The 20,613-nt window shown below is 42.3% G+C and overlaps 2 protein-coding genes across 8 annotated transcripts in view; both read left to right on the top strand.

Moving 5' to 3' along the window:
- ppargc1a (peroxisome proliferator-activated receptor gamma, coactivator 1 alpha) overlaps positions 1-3,098 on the top strand; it is a 253,714-nt gene extending 250,616 nt beyond the window's left edge. For all 3 annotated transcript variants that reach the window (XM_037112327.1, XM_037112329.1, XM_037112328.1), the window contains exon 13: positions 2,026-3,098. In XM_037112327.1, the coding sequence (XP_036968222.1) occupies positions 2,026-2,129 (104 nt within the window). In that variant the 3' untranslated portion in view covers positions 2,130-3,098. The remainder of the gene's footprint in view (positions 1-2,025) is intronic.
- Positions 3,099-12,866: 9,768 nt separating this feature from the next.
- adgra3 (adhesion G protein-coupled receptor A3) overlaps positions 12,867-20,613 on the top strand; it is a 128,361-nt gene continuing 120,614 nt past the window's right edge. For all 5 annotated transcript variants that reach the window (XM_037111939.1, XM_037111938.1, XM_037111937.1 and 2 more), the window contains exons 1-3: positions 12,867-13,020; positions 13,658-13,746; positions 14,507-14,610. The gene's annotated coding sequence lies outside the window, so the exon portion shown is untranslated. The remainder of the gene's footprint in view (positions 13,021-13,657; positions 13,747-14,506; positions 14,611-20,613) is intronic.

Raw genomic sequence — 20,613 nt, 5'->3', positions numbered from 1 at the left:
GGATGCAGCCGAGGGTTGAATGACGCATGTGATAAATAATGCAAGATATGAATGAAATCGAGGCTTTTTCCTCTGATGCCCCACTTCATGACGTGACGGGAAGGAGAGGACTTTCTTCTCTTCCGTTAGTTGCATTTGTTTAGACAATTGAGCAGCCATGTTGAAAATTAAAGGACCAATGCGTAGCGCTGTTATGCGTGGCAGCATCTTGCCTCACCCTGCCGTACTGACCCCTTCGCTTCGCACACATAAAAGGCTTGTTCAAAGGGAACAAAAATACAATGATACAAATCAGAGACCAGTGAAAACATAGTTATGAATATTTGATCCCATATTTTTTTATTAATAGTTGTTCATAAATCCTACACGCTGGACCTTTAAAGCGAACGGACTCCATTATGTCGAGTGCTGCACATCAACAAAAGCTAATCTCCTCCGTTCTATGATGACATCTAAGATGGTTATTGACTCTTGCATGCTCAGCCAGTTTTTATTTACCAGCAGAATGTGAGGTCAAGAATGTATAATGTGCCACTGCAGGAGGGTCAACAGGTCAGCGGAGAGAAAAGGAGCACTTTCCTCAATAAATGAAGCAGTTACTATACATTTTCAAAGCACATGCTTGAAGCCATCAGCTTTTAAAGAGAGGACATGATGAGAAATTGACACACAGAGAAACAGTTGCTAATCCCGAAGCCTTGAGGATAGACATTATGCCGAGATTGACTAATCAGTCTACTGAAATGGAAAGGCCTTCATTCGACTGCCTCTTTGTCAGGAACAGGCTATTTTGGTCTGATAGCACAGGGTTAAGAGATTGAGAGGACGGGAGAATCTTATAATAGTGTGGTATCCAAACCTCGTCCCCGTCTTCTCAATCTTGCGGGCGCTCGCTTCTTATTTTTTTTCTCTTTTTTTTGTTTTCGGAGACACTGTCCATTAGTTTTAAGTAGAGCACCGGGGTATTTTTCATCCCTCAAGGTGCGCAGTGTGACACAATCCAGCCCTTGGCCATTGCATTAGATCACGACTGGCGTCTTCCAGCTGCCATGGTCATACCCATTTCTCAAAGCTCTCCGAGTGTGCTGCTGGGCCCTTTGGGGGCCCCATTTGTGAAGCTGTCTGTTGGCAGAGATAAGATACTCTTTATGTATTATCAGGCTGATCAGGAAAAATAGGACACATGAGAGATGGACAGACAGAAGGATTTGCTTTCACGCGTGTTGCTTCCGAGTAAAAAAAAAAAAACGGGTCTTTTTTATGGACTCAGTATTTTTGGAAGGTTTTGTCGTGTTATTCATGGTTTTACGGAAAAAACTAGACTAAATAATGAAAACAAAAGATGGGAAACAAATTGTTTTCTTTCACAGGAAGATGAACGTATGAAAACATGTCATGCTCAACAGAATAATAAGAACAGATAGGTGACAATTTAAAGAAGCACCAGGAGAAAGAATTTTGATATTTACAATATTAATGAGGTAATAACACAAACTCAGATGTATTTATTTTTTTCCATAACTGAATAAACAAGCTGTTCTCAGAGGAAGATAAGGTCCCCAGAACACTGTTGGTAGCTAGAAAGGTGGCAGGGTCCGCCACATAAAAACAAAGTGACTCATAATGAAATGAGTGTTTGTTTATTTAGTTTGCTTAGACATGGTAAAACGCTCGTGGAAGATCTTTCTCTGTTAATAAAAATCCGTTCCTCAAACCGACATAGTGCACCTTTACAGGAGAAACCAGCACAGACCTCCCAGCAGTGTTCACTTTTCATCGTTTTCATTCTCATCAAACCTTTCACTGAGTCCTCATGTCCTGTTTAAAAGCATCTGCCTTTTTCTTTTTTTCCTCCTTTAATTTGTCACCCACCTATCAAACATTAACACCGAGCCGTGCATGACTTATAGCGATACTGGCTGAAGGCAGAACGTTCTGCGAAGTGAGCCTCTTGTTTTATGTGAAATTTCAAAGAAATCCTGCTCAGCTCAGCACTGACCACAATCCTTTTATTGCCGCTTCCAGACTCCCATTCGGACGACTTTGATCCAGCCTCCACAAAAAGCAAGTATGACTCCATGGATTTTGACAGCTTGCTGAGGGAGGCCCAGCGCAGCCTGAGAAGGTAACCAGTTCAGTGGCACCTGCTGTCTGTCACACAGAGGGACTCCTGATACCTCACTGTTGTTTCTCGCTCCTTTGACGACGAGACTACCAGAAGTTTTACACTCTATGTCATAGAGTATATAAGAATAAGTCTATAGACCTATATCAATATAAATGAATATATCAAAAATAAAGTTTACATGAACATAGCTGCTGAAGAGCTGGGAAGAGACAATGCATTTTGGGAAAGCCAGTGAACCCTCAGAACCTGGTGCACAGGTTTGATGCACTCTACTGCTGTACAACCATCGATGAAAGAAGAAAAGAACAAACTTTCGTGATTTCTTTTTCTTTTTATTTCTCCAAGCACTACAAGGCCCACAATTCTTTGGGAGTGAAAACATGCAGCTTGTTCAGCCAGATTTGTTTTTCTTTTGCTGTTGATTTTCTTTTCTTTCTTTTTTTTCCCTCAAATCTGGTGTTTGGATCTAGTGTTACATTACAAACCAGAGTATAGGGAATTGTATCTTGGAGGTAAAAATTCTCAAGGTAACATTGTTGTCTACATTTTAAGAAGAAATGTAGCCGTGTATTTACAAATACTATAAAAAGGAATATTTTTATTTTATGTACATATCGGATAAAGTTCTTTATTTGTTACAGCTATGCACTGTAAAATGCAGCCTTTTTTAAAAATGAGGAGAAAATTTCTTAATTCAGAATGTCGATCTGTAGTCATTACAATACTGTAAAACATATTGTACACCTACATGATGTTTAGAAGACATGATATGATTGTAAAAAAAAAAAACAGAAAAAAGATGTGTCCGATTGCTCATTTTGAGGGAGCATGTGAACAAACGTCCTTTTTTAAGTTATTTTGTCGGGGGAAAAAAAAAAAAGTCACCCATGTATAGTTTTATCTGTTTATAAAGTTTCTCAATCAGTGTTTTTGCTTATACAACCAGTGTAAAATGCATTTTTAACGTGTTTTTCATGATTGTAAAAAAAAAAGGTACCCCATTTTTTTAATAATTATTTCTGAAGCAATCAGTGTATGTATGTGTGTATATGTATATATATGTGTGTGTGTATATATATATATATATATATATATATATATATATATATATATATATATATATATATATATATATATATATATATATATATATATATATATATATATATATATATATATATATATATATATATATATATATATATATATATATATATAAAAACTCAGTTTGATTTCATTGCTTTGTATGGTTCTGGTTTTGATTACCTTCAGTGAAAGAGAATACAGCATTCAAATCATTTCAATCAGTCCAAACACATATTTATCTATTTATTTTAATATTTGAATCAAGAATATTTATGGGCTCCATTTTCACGTGGCGTACCTCATGAGATTTATTTACTGTTTATGTTGTCCTTCGATTTATGTTATTTAACTTGCAATCACTAGACAGGGTGTACAATAAATGCTTTGGTGGGGATAATATATTACCTTCTATGCCTTTCCAAAACAATCAAAACATTCAGCTAATCACTCCAGCAGTCAGCCCTCCTTCATCATTTTAGTGATTTCTGTCTCCACCATCAGTCACATCTGCAGCGCGTCGCTGTCTTTTTTCTTTCCACACAGAAGCAGAAACATGAAGCAATAAAATGATTTAGCAGGAATTTTGTTGTTTCCACTGTAAACACTTGTTATCATCGCTCCACTCACGCTTGATTATGTGAATGCCAAACAAAAGTTTACAATTTCCTTTTCCTGAATTTTTTAAAGATCTTGTATTTGATGTACTATATATATAAATATATATATAAATATATATATATATATAAAATGATGATACTACTAATATTATTCACAATAATTACAAGATGATTAATAATAATAACAATGATAATAATATAAATGAAAGAAAAAACTATATAAAAAGCAATAAATTATTTTTCAGAGTTGTATTTTAGCTCCTATTGTTGTGTGATTTTTGGACTTGACCCATTACCCAGTCGCTGGTAGCTACGATGACCCCATTCCAGTAATCTCGTCATTTCATCATCGTGACATCTCCTCGTGCGGTAAACACTTGATCGTCACCTGCTCTCACGTGCTGCTCTTCCCTTTAAGATGTAATTGAGTCTATGTGATTGTAATGCACGCATTACTTTGTGACATCTGTGCAAACGTGACTCTTAACTCCGCCCTGTGTGTAGAAGAAAAAAAGAAAAAAAAAATGTGTCGAGTTGAAACCTGTTTGTTGTGTAGTGCATGGCTATTCCAGGATGACAGTCGGTCCGGCGCATACCACTTTGGATATCTGCCTCTCAGCTGTCTTAACTGGCAGATTTTAAATGACATTCTATAAGCCTAGAGAAAACTACTCAACATTGTATCGCATGCCGCACCACTTTCCATCACCAACCCCTCCACCGCGCCCCCCTCCTCTCCCGCTCACAGTCCAGATATCACAGCGCCGTCGACATGACATAAAAGGTAACCTTGCGGTTTCTGGTTCAATTAATATCCCGTTTCGAGCGCCAGCCAAGTAATGAGAGAGCCGGCTTCCATCACAGGAAGGAAAAAAAAAAATCTTTTTTGTATGAAAGCTTTGCTGATCACAGGCTCCCTTTCATGGAGTTTGACTGTGGAGACAAGAAGCGGCTAATTTTCATGATGCAAAGAGGCTAAAATTGGTTGAAAAGAAGGAATAAAAAAAAAAAAAGAAAAAAAACCCTTTACCTGTGTTTTAACATTGTTTTACTTTCTTGCTGTCTGTATAGCGTTTGGGTAATGGTGTCGTGTCCCATTTGATAGATGTGGCTTTAATCATTGTAATAAAAAAAAAAAAAGCTTTGTAAATTGCCTAGAGTAGCAATATATTATAATACCTTATGGTTCAAATTTCAACTGTGGCGGACTTTTTAATAATGTGACCTACTGAGGACTTTGCCACTGCTTAAACGTTTGTTGGGTAATCATGTTTCTTTTGGAAGGACAATATGTGTACGAGCAAATGTATGTATGTATGCGTGATTTTGGGCAGGTGTGTGTTTGTTTCTGGAGGTCTGTGTGTGTGTGTGTGTGTGTGTGTGTGTGTGTGTGTGTGTGATTGAGGGGGAGGGAGGGAGGGTCGGGGGTTTCGCTGTGGGTTGTTACCTGTTTGTGTCCTATCCACGTTGCCTTCTGCCAAGTCCTTACCAATGCCTTTGTGGTTCTACCTATTGTACGACTTTCTTGTGAATTTCATTTTTTATGTGCAATTCTCATCAGCCTCACCATGCCAATAAAGGGAAATGTGTTTGAAAAAAAAAAAAGAAAAAAAAAAAAAGAAAACCTTTCTTTCTTTTCGTGGCTCCCCTATTATCTCCCTTTCCCTGTGATGAATGTCCCTTCATCAAGCGCTGTTGTACCACTTTCAGTCAGCGCCGCGGAATGATTATGATTTGTGCTCTCTCTGATTACTATCAAGGAGACATCCTTGAAGTTTTTAAGAAGGGAGATTTAAAAGTTGCGAAAAAAAACAATGCTTGCTGTAAATGTGGCTCCCAAATAAATTCATCATCCCTCCCCCTCCTGCGCTTATATATCAAAGTGTTGAATGAAAGCTGACTGACGCGGGGGGAATGACACGAGCCCGTCCTCAGCACATCTGTCTCCCTCTGAAGTTTCTCCCCTAATAAAGAAACTCGGCTTAATTCAGAGCAACTTCCCTCTTTGATATTCAGATCACCTGGGAGAGAACACTGTAGTCTTTGTCTGTGTCCACAACTTGACTCCACACCATGAGTCTGCAAGTTAATTAAAAAGTTGGGGCGAACAATTTCATTAACACGATGGAGAGCTATAGTGGGTTGATGGTGTGCTTGATATTCAATGGGGCCTCATTATGATTAAAACAACCCCCTCCCCCTTTTCTTTAACACACATCTTAGCCTGGGAGCTGGGATCACACCGGGAGCTTCCACTGTGTCCTTTTTTTTTACCCGTGCAAAGAGAAATATGGGAAGAATGTGCATTAAACTTTCAGGTTGGGGGTCTGATTGTGTTTTTTATTAAGGCGGCTGTTTAGCCCCGGAGAAGAGAGCGGCTGGCTTTCATTTCGGCTTGGCCGCCGCATTACAGCGGGAGGTCTCCTTCTGCTTGCCCTTTCCACAGAATGAAACTGTCCCTGGAAATCTCTCTGCTCCCTCTCTCCTTTTTTTCTCTCCCAACTCTCTCTTTCCATCACGATAGGATGGCTTCTCTTTTTTTCTTTTATCTGTTATGTGTCTTTTTTATTATTAACCAGTAGATAAGCAGCTATCTCTACTCCAGTTGGAAGTAAGTGGTAGCCTTGGAGATAATGGGGTTTGATGGGGCTGGGCTCTCTGTGGGACAAACACTGAGATGTTTGCCGCTGAGTTGTGTAGCCCTGTATTTTATTTGGCATCTAGCTGCGGCCGCCGTGTCGGATGCTGTTGAAAAACCAGAAAATGGCACTCGCTATTCAGCCTTTGTTTCCAGCTATGTGACAAGAATGTGTAAATGGTTCGCATTTTGTGGCCAAAGCAGTGGAGAGCGGCTTAAAAAATGAAAACCCAGCACATTTTGGCAGCTCTTTTATGAGGATCCTTCGACTGCCTGTCTGAGTATCATGTAAGCAGGTTAGGGTGTGGAAAAAGGAGTCTTCGATAATAAGATTAGACTACCTGAGACTAGTTAATTAAAGCCTGTGGGGTGGAACATGAGCCATCCTACCGGCAATTTACCATCAAGAACTCTCTTTTTTTAATTGTCAGCCTAGCACGAGATACATGAAGAGGACAAATTTCCCTTCTGTATCAATAGAGAGCAACTGACACTGAAGCAACAACATTTATCTTGATTCCACCACAATAATTAAAGTTAGGTGACACTGATTATCTCTGACTTGAAGGCTGGCAGGGAGAATAAAAGCAAGATTATAGTGTGCCCAAGACGCAGGATTAGGGAGCTGCTGGCGATGACAAAATAACATGAAAGCAGCGAGGCCAGGATGTCGCCCAGTCCCTGCCTCCAGTGTCTCCTCTGACTCCTCTTCACTGCCGTCCTTCTCTCCGTCCCTCTTGCAACCTATCATTATTGTAAGAGATTTCGTATAAGATGAGTGTGTAATACTAATCTGTTGCCAGGCAGAGTTCCTGGAGTGCTCCAGTGAAGCGAGACCTTGCCAGAACTGGAGGCAGAGGAAGCGAAATCTTGAAACGTCATGATATCATGACCGCCGTAGCCGCGAGCAAGAGGAAGTTATTCCAATCAGATTACATGTTCAAGCCGCGGATGATTGGTTTAGTCACATGGGCGGTGGAGTTCTCTTCCAGTGGTCACATGACTCGCTGGCTCTCATTTGATCGTAAGGAAAATAAACATTTCCCTCAGCGGTTTTTGGACCCGTTGTCTTGGACGAGGCTGTGCATTCGGTCCTAATCGTCTCCGAGAGTCCTCTTTTCATGAATCAGAACAGAATGAACCACTAGACGTTAGCTGGCGTCCATTTATCTAAACGCTTCTTTGTTAGCGCCATTTTTTTTTCTCCCGACAAGCCTTCCGTCACATGCCACCTTATGGGAGAAGATAATGACCATGCTATTAAAATCGCAATCTCCCTATTCGGCATTCTAGTTTCAGCAGTTTCTGCTGTTAAAGAGTAATGAGGAACAGAAGGACAGTATTCTTCTTCCCCCCAAACTATCAACTTTGGGGACTGAATGTATTCTTCGCTAGATAATTAATGGCTACAGACAAATGGTGGTTGATTGAGCGACTCATCCCTCTATTTTCAATCACCATCTGCTGTGTGTTGCTGGCAAAAAACAATGTTAATTACCTCAAGTGTGCCCAAGACGTGGGGTATTAATTAGAACAACGAAAAAGGGAAACCTAAAAGATTCCAGTGTTTCAGTATCTGTAATGTGTGTGTGTGTGTGTGTGTGTTCATTTAGATGTTGTTGATGGATTAGCATATTAATCAGATCCAGAAGGCAATCATTTGGTAATTTGGCCTTTTGATCACTTCCTAACACACCCATGTTGCCTTGACGCACCTACCTTTACCTGCCTCCTGTGCCTCGAGGCCACGGCAGGCCTTTAAGAATGCTGGGGCTGGCAACTCTCCGCCACACAGAAGGGACGTCAGCAGAAAGACGAATCTCCACTGTGACCGCAGGGACAGCCAGCTGACAGAGAGCGTTAGGGCTCCGGATTCAGACGGCCGGGCTTTTTCTGTGCGAGCGTCACCTGACCGAAAAAGGAAGACGGAGAGAGGGAAGAGACGAAGCGGGACTGACTCGACGTGACAGGGCTGCGACGGCGCTCTTTGGGCCAAAGCTGTGATGGCACCCTGCAGACACTCCACCCCCTCGCTCCCACACTCCAAGTGTGCAGGTGGTGAGAGAGGATGCCGATAGGCCCGGCGGCGACGCTAACGAGCCGACGTGGAGAGCAACATGTAAATGTGACGATGTGAGCAGCATATCATCGGTTATTATTTGGCAATCATGGGGTAGCATCAATAACAATTAGTATAATTTCCTTGACTTCAGTACTTAATGACTTCATTCAGAAAACTGACAAATCAAATATGCTTATTTCCTTCATACAAATGGGTCATTTACAGTCTGTTAGAGCCTGGAAAAAGAACAATACAAAGTAGAATAAGACCTGAATTACAAAATGAGTTTTCCTTCTTAAATTCTTCACCCATACATAATGTTTTAGGTCAGTGTTTTTCTCTTAAAGTGAAGCAGTGTCTGAGTTGTGAGTTTATTAATCGAAGACTTATTTCCTCTTTTTGTCACAGTTAAAAAAAATATTCCAACAAGTAACAAAAGAAAGGAAAGGAAAGAATTACAGAGAAACACAAACCTGAGGACAAACCAGAAATACATGAGGAACACATCAGGAACACAGGGAACCTGCACAGGAGACGCGTGGACAGAAACAGACGGTCCAACAAAGAGTGAGGGAACAGGCTTAAAACACAGGGGAAAGGGGCGGGACAACAGACAAAGACAGAAGGGGAAACTAAAACCCAAACCATGACCTTTTGGAGACATTTATATCTAATTCTTATATGTTTGAGAGGCCTGAGGAGGTCACACAATACAGTATATATTACAGAAAAAAAAACTAAGGATGATGAGAAAAATTCCAGAAGGAAACAATTTTCTTATTTTTCCCACTGGAGAAAAACCATTTGAGTTCAGCTCGCGACTGTTCTCGGCAGTCCCAACCCCCGGGTTGGAAACCACTTCTTCAGAGAGGATAATGCTAGCCGGCTAGTTTTTATTCTTGTTATTTAAACTGTCCCATACTAGTTGGATCTAGGCTTCATAATGGCTCCATTCAAGCATTCTTGACAAGATGGCTCAGAGAGAAAGAAAAGCTGAGTGCTCTCTCCCGCGCTGCGTATTCTCTCTCTCCGTCCCTCTCTCTCTATCTGCTCCATGTATTTTTTGCAGAGTGGTCCTGGTGGATTGTGGAGTTGTGTCTAAATCCAGTTCCCAGCTACTTAGCCCCCCCACCCGACCCACTCACTCCGCCACAAGGGCCGACGTGAGCGCCTCTCCCTCTCCCTCAGACCCCGGCTTGAACCCATGTATCACACAGCGAGCCATCACAATACAGTAGAATGGGCACATGGACAGTTATTGTTTGTTTGCACTATTTATGTCAATGTACAGTCTGCGGCAAATGGCTCCGTAATGCAATCATTCATTCTTGCCATCCTGCGCTCCCGTCCATTAGGCTAATGATATTCCGTGACCGTCCTGGACTCGCTGGCTGTTGAAATCACAAATGTGAGAAGTACAAGAAAGTAGGCAGACCACTGTTTAATTGAAGGGCCATGATCAAATTCCAGTGTCTGGACACATCTGCCCTGTAGTGCCCTCGTCCAACAGACAGACTCAGTGAGGCTGGTGTAAAGCTGTTCTTCTGATCGGACCAACAGCCCGAGTGTAGAAAGTGGATAACAACAGAAGATCAATAAAGTATCAAAAGAAGAGGTTTGATGCTGTCCGTGCTCCTTATCGTTTCACGGCACAGATACAGCTCCAGTGGCTTTAACTCTTCATTTAAAGGCCTCCTCAGCCTCTCGGAGAAACGGTCCATCTGAAAAATAATGACCACGTTCACCAGTCACAACAGCAGCAGAACAAGGTTCATTTGTTCAGCAGTAGAAAGCGGGAAGAAAGGTCTTTCTGTCAGTGAACAAGATTAAGAGTCTACATCCATGCTGGCAGCTGTGTGATGCTGCACACACAGCACACGGGTGCTTTGAGCTAAATGCTAACATTACCATGCTAACATGCTCACAATGACAACACCAGCATGCTGATGTTTATAGAACAGAAGAGTCCAAAACCCACAGACACTTCACACCATCGTGAAGGAGAAAGAAAAGCAAATTATTTCATTTTGCTTGAAAAATGACGAAAACAGTTAATTCTGCTGCAAAAACTGTTGCCAGTTATTTTTCTTTCAGTTGACTGATGGACTTATCGCCCCGCCTCGGTGCCCCCATGTTCAAAAAAACACCATGAAAGCTTCCTCTTGGATCCTCTGTGGTAGATCAAATGTGTTAAAGTGCCCTCTGGGGATCCGATCTGATCAAATAGTCAACCGTTCTCAGTTTCGCTAAAATGCATCCCGACTTTCTGCGCCCCACCCAATACATCCGGTGCCCTTTTTATCTTTTTCGCCCTTCCATCTCAAACATCCCGAGTCCGCCACTGCTAGCAAGGCTAATCTTGTAACCTATATTCGGCCGCTGAGGACTGAAAGTTTTTTTATGTTTTTTTTTTTGATACATTTGGAATTGGTGTTAAAGGAGAACAAGAGCAAATGTCACAGAGTATCCATGGCTGAGTTAAAATGACCACAGTGTGCTGAGTCGCTTTGATTTTTGGATCCTCTGATTCTCTCCTCTGATACATAAATAGCATGAAATCAAGTCGATGTCCCATCAAATTAATTACTCATTATCACCATATATCCTTTTAATCCTAATTCTGTGGGCACCATTACGGCTGAAATGCCAGTGTTATCCCAAAGCATTACAGACACATTTTGTAATGGAACTTTCCTCTGTTTGGACTGTCAAAAATCTCAGCCCAAATCGTCCTGACTAAAGTGCATTAAAATGCGCGGACAGTCGAGCTATAATTACCGGGCAAAAATACCCCATGCCTTAATCCACATGGTAATAACGCAATTAAAGTGGTGTTTCTTGGACTTGGTAATCTTCTGTGACAAGGCTTACAATTCAATTAACCCCGTTTTAACACTTTGTTTCAACTTCCTGTGAGGCTAATTTGCTTTAAACTTACTTCACTTGCTATAATTATGCCTTAAGAAATGTCCAATTTCAGATTTATCAGTTGTTTATGTCAGTGAAACACTGATTTTCAGTGGATGGGATCTGCTCTTATCCAGCGGGACGCCTGAAAGAGAATTTCTTAAGTCTGCCTCCTAACAGAATGATAGCTTTGTCATTTATTATAATGCTGGGCTGGCTTTATTGATCGCTGCTGATGTGTAAGACTTGTTGCGCTCATACAAATTGAACTGAACTCCAGCGCTGAATATGGAAAACAATACTCAATCACCTCTAACACCAGGAGAGACATATATTTGGAATAATAAATACTCTTATTCTTATTTCTCCGACTCCCCGCTCTGTAAAGTTGGATGCATCCACGATGATACAATTTCTGATAATCTCATAGTACAACTAGAGCTGCGCTCCTCCTGACATCTACCAAAGCCAGCCATGGATCTAACCCATTTAATCACTCCTTTCTTGTTCTCTTTCTAAGCTCATGCTGGCTGTGACATATTGAGCCGGCAAACTTTCCATGTTCTCTGAGAGAAGGTCATTGGGCCAGGCCCAATCTAGCCTCTGAAACTGAGCCAAGATTTCCACTGCTGTCGTTCAGATTAGTATTAGACGTGAGCGCCTTTCCTAAGCAAATCAGACAGTGTGAAGGACAGAACCATTCTTCCATTCAAGCACGCCTGCTTCTTGTTAAACAGAGACAGGGCAATAAGTTGTAGGACAAAGGGAAGTTTGTGGGAAGTCTTCACATTTCATGAATGCTTATTTTTAAATGTGACAAGCTGGTTAGTCATTTCAGAAGAGACGCAATTGTATTCGCTGACGAGAACTATGTGAGATATCTGGACAGAATGTTTCTCAGTATGTGAAACGTGTCAAAAAATGGACAATAATCTTTTTTTAATTTTTACAGAAAGCTTTTAGTGTCTAATCATTTAAATGAATTCTTCTCAGCTCGTTTTAAGAAAAGCTTTTTTTTTTATTATTATTAAAACATGCTTTAACTAAAATCAAAACAGAAGTAGACCCGCATGTAGGAATCCGTCGGGATGACACGGGAGCAGCCAGGCACACGCTCCGATGAATGCTGACACATGATACAAGGACAAGGGGATCTAACGCTCGCTGCTAAAGGACAAGGCAGGACACACAGTGTACGGTCCAGATATGTGAGTGCAGCACAGCGTGTCCGCACCGCGCTGTGAATCTGACACCATTTGGATATAAAACGCGACATACTGTAATTCAAGAGTTTTGTTGCGAGCGCGAAACAAATGTGGTGGGTGAATTGGTATCGACTCAGCTCTGTAGCACTTGGAAGGACAAACTTGCACCTGGACTCAATCAGCGTTGATTGGAGAGTGGCAACATGCCCACGCGCACACACACACACAGCCCAGCTGATAGGACACACTATGATAAGCTCTTCCAGGCTTGTAACTAATGCCTTCCCTTTATAATTTCATATTTAACAAATATCCAGAAGCGTGATATGTGTTATCGGTCGAAAGCTGGACACCCTCTCCACGATCGTGACCCTTGAGTAAGTTTGCCGTTCATGTGATTTAGCGTCACGCAGGCACAGACGCTGTTTCTGCACATTTCTCTGAAAACCTTGTTTTAGTAATTGAAGTCCCCCTGTTGTTTGTTTGGTTTTGAATTACTGCTTCCCCTGATTTCACTGAGGGGTTCAATTCAAAGTTTTTGCTTTTAATATTTTCCAAACCCTCCCCATGTGTTTGCTCTTGCATTATTATACCCTCAGTCTGTAAATGCTAAGCAGGACAAACATTTGGGTTGCAGTGTTCCAGCGAGGCAGGTTGGTCTTAGCTTCGTTTGGTAAACAGGAGTCAAGATTTCTATATTGTCACCATGAAAGCACAATGAGATCAAGGTTGGAGCAATTCATATTTATAGCATCAACATTTTTTTTTATATATATATTTATCTTCCTGAACTAAAAACTTTAAGCAACAATTATCCTCACGCCTCCCTTGCTCGTGTGCCTGCTTGTTACTCCTTCTTTAGATGCCTTGTCTGCCGACTTGTTGGCATGCCGACCGGATGGCTCAGTTTTGGGATTATGTCAACGCCTTCAGCAGATGCTATTGCATTACATAAAGAGATATGCCATGCTGGAGAGCTTCCACTCACTCCTAATGTGTGCATTCTGGCCACAGGCAACGACTTCACATCCAGTCCTATCACTGACATGGCAACCAAGGATTCTGGGAGCGTTCCCAAAGCAGCATTGCATCACTTGTCAAAGGTAAATTCTGACTGAGTTACTTGAAGTTGTAATAAGCGATCTGTGACAACTGGAGGCAGAAAGACTCCAAAACAAACTCCGAGCTTTGATATACATCGGCTTATCAGGTGCTTGGGGCTAACATGTTAACAAGAAGACTTCTTGAATGTTCTTATTACGTGTCAAATTTAAGTTAAAGCTCCGTTATCCATTAGCCATTGCGTGCTTGTACTTCAGATCCAAGTGAGAATCTGACTGTCAACCCAGCCTTCTGTATCTCAGAACAACTTCCAACTCACTGGTAATGTATCCAGGGCCTTTTTCCAATGAGTGGATATCAATACTGAGTCTTTATATGCACGTCAAAAAGCCCAGGATGCAAACTAGTGATTACCATCCCTGTTTGAACACAGGGAGCTCAGCTTTTAAAAGGCTGAAATGCTGCAAACAATAGTCTGGACCACTAGAAGCACGGCTAATCGAGTTTACCTACTTATAGCAGCTGCAGCTAGCAGTCTCCAGAATGTAACCTCACATTACTCGGTGTCATGATTATCTTTCTCCATTTTGCGTTAGTAAGACATTAGTCTTGTTGCTTGTGTGAGGCACGTATACAACGTGTGTTTTGAATCTGAACAGTTCATTACTAATTTTATTCAGTAGTTAATATTTAGAAAAAAAAACTAATGTACTAATTTATGTACAGGCCAAAAATTTCAAAATGTTCTCGTGCGTTGTATTTCATGACACATGGCCTCTGAATAAAATCAATTTTGTGCAGGTCTGATATCCCAGTGGAGGCGCAGCGGGCTGTGTGCCGGCAGAGAGGAACAGGGCGGAGCGGCTATTTTTACCTGAGGCCCAGGAGTGAGCTCCACACAGAAGGTGAAGCGGGAGGAGAGTGGAATTTGGGCAACGTTTGGGAATGTGAATTGGGTAACGTTAATCATCTGGACAGCAGAGACATTAACTGTGCATGAAGCTCGGTCTCTGGACATTGCATGTACTGTTCGAATCCTGACAGAGGGCGTGGACTTTTGTGTGTGTGTGTGATAGAGAATCGGAGGCAGAGAGAGGAAGGGCACAGTGTACTTCTGTGTGAGAGAGGAGAGGACATGCTGTAGTGTGTCTGTGTGTGTCGGGACAGTGTGCCTTGTGCTGCGGTGATATACACTGCCCTGACTTACTCTTGTAGACGAAGTGCACTTTGCTCAAAGCCACACACCCCCAAAGGAATAGACTGTGTTTTCCAACTCACTTTTCGGGTTGGGAAAACACACTGATGAAAAAGGATGAGGCTATAGCGGCACACTCAGTCTTCGCGGCAGCCCCCCGTCACACACTAACATCATTACAATTTCAACTCCAGTGCCTCCTAACAAAACTCTGCATATTTACAGTGGGTGTGTGTATGTGCGTGTGTCTCCACTATTGTCTTGTTAAAATTTTTACAATGGCTGCTGAGCGCCTTTCGCATACTGAATGCAATACCGCGCCTTAATATGCCCTAGTATAATGCTTACAGATTTGGAGAGTGCTGATACGGCACATTTCGCAGCGGAAGCATCTGAGTCACACGAAAGCGGAGCGTTCACCCCTGAGAGAGCGAGGGGGCTCACCTTTTGTTATTATTTTCGGAGGCGCCGATTCGTGCTGACCTACTTTGGGAGCAGGGATTGTTGAGGCGCGGAGCACCAATGCAAATGAAATCTGTTGCTTCCCGCCTGTTGGATTTCAAGGATTTCCAAGCACATGATGCAACTGGGAAAACATGACTAGATGTCACATACTTGCCGCAGCTTCATGGATACTGTCGTCTTTTCATCTGCTGTTTCGAAGCTTATCTGGACTCGCAATTATTCTATATTTTCGGCGCCGGTTGTTTTCCTGGAGAGATTATTGAATCGGCGGCCTTACATCAGTTTGAATTCTTGACAGCAGCCTCCTCGGTTTACCTACAAAACCTTACATAAACCTGTTCAGCATTGCAAATGACAGTGATCACACTGTGACTCTAGTGCGACACTCCACCTGCTTGACAGGTAGCTGTCAAAAGTACCTGTCATTCTGTCAGCCACACAGCCCAGCCACTGCCTCTGACTCCATGTTTTTTTACAAGGCATTCTCGCGTCTTCCGGCTCAGGAAGACGAGGATGGTGTTGCTCGTCAAAATGACAGAATTTTTAAGAGAGAGTGCCATCATGTAGTGCCGAAGAGACTGTGACCAAGAACTATCAATATGAGAGAAAAAAAGACTTGAAAGACCCTATACTTATAAGGCTGTGTTGGGTTTTCATCCAACTAACTACGGTGCATTTTATGATTTCACACTACAGCACACTGGGATCCTGCAAGGGGAAAAGTATGTAAAACTTAAAGTTCAAGTGGGTTTGTCCCCACAGTATGTATAACACGGACTGCTCGCACTTTTAAACCTTTTTATATACATGCAAATGCTCTTCCTTTTGAAGAAGTGACAGCAGCCACATGCAAAAGTAGTTGTAGCTTGACAATGTCTTTCATTACACACTCTAAATGTAGACACACGGTTAGCGAGTGGCCATTTCCCGGTAAGAAGGAGAATCAGAACCCAGAGTGCCGCCGCCGTCCCCTGCAGGGGATGGAGTGCTCTAAATGTGGTGTGGCCTTTGTAGCCACGTGTGAAATATGATTTGGTGAAGGATGTCATTTGAAGGGGCCCGGTTCTGCAGTTATGACAGCCCCCGAGCACTCTCTTACACAGTCTCACTGTCTCTCTCCGCCGCCTCTGTATCGCTGCATCTCCGCGCTATCTTATCTATCCTTCACACATTCTCTCACACCTCTTTCTCTCGCTCACTCCTCGCCTCCCAGTGGCTCTTTTTATTGGGCTGCTTTAAAGCCAGATGTTCCTGCGCTGCGAGGACGAGCAGGGAGACGCGGGGATGGTGGCGGAGACAGGGGGAGGGGCAGCAGAATGACTTGTAGCTTCAGAGCGGCTCATTCCCCGCACAATAGAATTTCTCTCCATCCGTTCTCCCTATCTTTTTACTCACCGTCTACATTTTATTTCTCCAGGATCTCGCTCAGATCATACAGCCCCCCCCCCCCCAAAAAAAAACACTCCCACATACACAAACTTGCTTCCTCTACCTCTTCTCTGCCTGTCATGCAATGCAAGCGACCTAGTTTTAAGTTGAACCAACCATTTGATTTGGGAAATGAGGCTGTAGCTGTGATTCAGACTGTCTTCAATACCGCCGCAACGCACGCAGGAGATAAGAGGTGTGATCTCAGTGGCCTGGCCCTGTTTTCAAACCCAGATAATACATTCTCAAAATCAGATTCCCACACCGGCACGCTGGCCCCTGTAATTGTCTGCACTTGAGCTGCAGTGGATTTCTCCCAAAGTGAACTTTTGCACAGCGTAGGGGAATGAATAATTCTATTCTTATAACACAAAACTGTCTCAGACACAATGTCCTCCTTTTTTTTTATCCACCCGAATTTCTAAGTTGGAAATGTCAATTTGCCCAGTCCTTTCTCTCTCCTCGGCTATAATCAACGACAGCTCCCATTTTTGCAGATTATACAGACATCGGTGTAAGGAGAGGAATAAAAATTGCCGCCATGCTGAGTTTACGCCTGACAAACAACATCCACGCGGAGATCTGACACTGCAATTTGCACTTACACACAGAGGCAAATCCTAGCCTTATTCAGATACATTTCCAGTACAGGCCTATTTTGCAAATCAATCATGCAGCACAAAATAGTGGCGCCGAGACTTATATTTTCCGACTGCCCAGAGTCGGAAAGCAGCAACAAAAAGCTGAGATGTGGCAGGGTGTTTATGGAGAATATGAATGAAGGTAGCATGCAGCTTTTATGCCTCCTAATAAGCCCCCAAGGCTGGGGAACATTACGACTCTACAGTTTTACAACCACTGATGGTCTGCTCAGAGATGTACATTGTGCCTCTCCTGGGTGTGTGTGTGTGTGTGTGTGTGTGTGTGTGTGAGTTGGGTGGTGGATCAGACCCATAGCTGTCTACTAAAACGATCCCCATGAATATCTGGCCATGAATCAGGCTGCCAGACTTCCTCGCACATGATACTCCTCACAAATGATATGCTTGATATACAGAAAAGTGTGTGTGTGTGTGTGTGTGTGTGTGTGTGAAGGGGGGGTGTGTATGAACGCTTTTGGGGTTCATCACTGCAAATGGATTGGGATCTGACAGGCATTTCAATGAGCTGCTGGGATGGCGTGATGAAATCATTACCCCTCACTAAAATTGCGTTCACATTACAGAGATGTCTCGCAATTGGCGCGTGTGTGCACCTTAATCGCGTCACGTCCGTGTGTCGCGTGGCCTTTTTTTTTTTTCTTGTTGTCGTGGGTGTTTGCGTGTGTTGCGTGAGCGTGCGTGTGTGCGTGCCCGGCATGGCGAGGGTGCAGTCCATCAGCGAACCAACGAAGGGGAACTGACGCAAGTGCATGTGAGAAGGTGGAGAAGTGATTTCTCCGACACAGATCTGAGATGAGGTTTGCAGCCATAACCAGGCGGCGCTGTAGGAGCTAATTCAAAGTTATTGACATGTGCTTCCTCGGTATCTCGTGCTTGCATCTGTGTATGAGCGTGTTGCTCGGCTTCCACGTTTTACAGCTGTTTATTTTTCATATCCGTCCCTCAAATTGCAACACAAAATATTTGTGTACTGCAACTCTACATGAAATTAAACTGTCCCACTCACTTCTACGTCTGTACAACACCGTCTCTGACTGCTCTGGGTGATGGGTGGTCAAGGATTTAAGGGTTCTGTGGTTGCTACTGTAGGTTGTGTTGCTTTGTTTGTGGTGAAATTGCCTCTCAGTCAGCAACGCACTGTTAAATGCGTGACTCAGCAGGTTGTATATTTTCCTCCTGTTTTAATTAGAGGTGAAATCACACATCACTTTGCTGAGCTGTTGAGTTTGAAGATCCATAGTTAACGATAATGTTGTTCATTCTGTTTTGCTCTCAAAGCTCAGTGGTCACATCATCTTTCAAATGCACTTCAGCACATAAAATAGGCGAATGTTGTAACATAATCAGCACTCGTAGCACTTGGTTCACCACTGATTCACTGACTATCTGCAGGTCAGAACATTCAGTCTGCTTCTAGTCCAACAGAACTCTTTGCACATTTATTTATTAATACAAGGCTGAGAAGTTCACAGCTGGAGACTGTTTGGACTCTTTTACATCATGGACCACAGAGTTTCAACATTTGTAAGTGTCACACCACTAGATATTGTTAATGAGTGTAGTAATGATCACTGAACATGTTGACAGGCTTCGGCTGGTGTGTCGACCTCAAGATGGTCTCTAGTTTTTACTTGATTTTATTGTCAGAGAGCAAAATACTGATTCCGTCGTGATGGTGATACAGTTGAAAGCCTTTTAGTTTCAAGATTTATTTGTACTGAAAAGTATTTTAAAGCTCTAAATCTTTCCAATCCTTCACGCATCAGCACTGCAAGGATGGAAAGTGGTTGCAAATAATTATCGACGGACGATCATCCTGCCCTCATCATGTCCGTCATGTGAAAGCCAGGAGAACTGCTTGTAAATGTTCCTAAAAAGACTATTTTGTGTGCACAACATTTACATTAAAACGGTCTGGGATGAAGTGTGTCCTCATCAGTCTCCATGCAGCTCTTGTTCTAGAAATCCTGACGCTGTGGGCTTGTTTCACTAAGACAAGGCTAAATAGACAGTTTGCTCTGTCAAACCATCTCATACCAGCCTCAAATTTAACATTTCTATTAGGACAGAAGTGTAAGGACAGCTTTATCTTGGGTATATTGATGAAGTGAGCAGACTGAGGAGACGAAGCAACAAAGCAGGCATTAGAAATACCGAGTCCTGGACTCGGAAAAATCCTTATCTAAACAGCTTTGTATAGCTGGCACACTTCAAAGATGCAGAATACATTAGTTTTAGGGGGTGTTATTCAAATTTGTTGATCCCTTTTGGCCCTTCATAAGCATATTAATAGTATTTTGTCACACAAATGGCTTCTGGTCATTGAGGCATAATCAAACAATGAATTGCAGTGTGCCACCATAAACGGTTTAAAGCCAGGACAAAACAATGTAATATTTATGTGTTAGAGCCATTGTTCTGCATTGCTTTATACTATGTGCCTGGTTTTTACTGTGTCTGGCTTACAAATGAATAACTGAGGCTGTTAATGACGGGCCTCAGTCCTTACTTTGTGAGATATGCATTCTGTTTCACAGAATGAAAATATGGTGTCACTTTGCCCATTAGCTTTATATAAGAGTTCCAGGAGCTGTGATAACAAGAACTATCTTCTGTTTTCTTTTTTTCCCCTTCAAAGTAAATACTTTGATGTTTTTTAAAACTCACTGAATGTGAACCACTTTGATTTTAGGTACAAAACCCGCCTGCAGTACGATTAGCCGCGGCGAGGCGTATCTCCCAGGATATCTGCTAAATCGGCACCCAGCAATTTTCCGCAAAGATTACACACAACGCATGCTATGCTATCAGTTAAATCTGTGCAATTAGAACCTGAGCATTGCCTCTTTGCTGGATTCCAGAAGTGAATCCATTATGTATGCATTTTAATGTTGGGTAGTGCTAATTTGCAATAGTTTCATTAAAAAGGCAACAATAGATTAACCGCACAGAGAGATCAATTTCTTAAAGCATCCATTTGCAGTGCTTAGAAAAACTGGAGGGTGTTATTATTGCTCTTTGTGTGTGTGTCTGTGTGTGTATTCACATTTGTGTGCATACTTTTGTGCGTACAATGCAAGCAAGGTGTTTAAAACTACCATCTATTAGGCAGCTCGCGCGGTGTGTTCGCAAAATGTTTTCTGTTTCTTTGTTCTGCT

Source organism: Acanthopagrus latus, chromosome 10, assembly GCF_904848185.1.
Source record: "Acanthopagrus latus isolate v.2019 chromosome 10, fAcaLat1.1, whole genome shotgun sequence".
Classification (NCBI taxonomy): domain Eukaryota; kingdom Metazoa; phylum Chordata; class Actinopteri; order Spariformes; family Sparidae; genus Acanthopagrus; species Acanthopagrus latus.
This window is presented reverse-complemented; position numbering and strand designations above follow the sequence as displayed.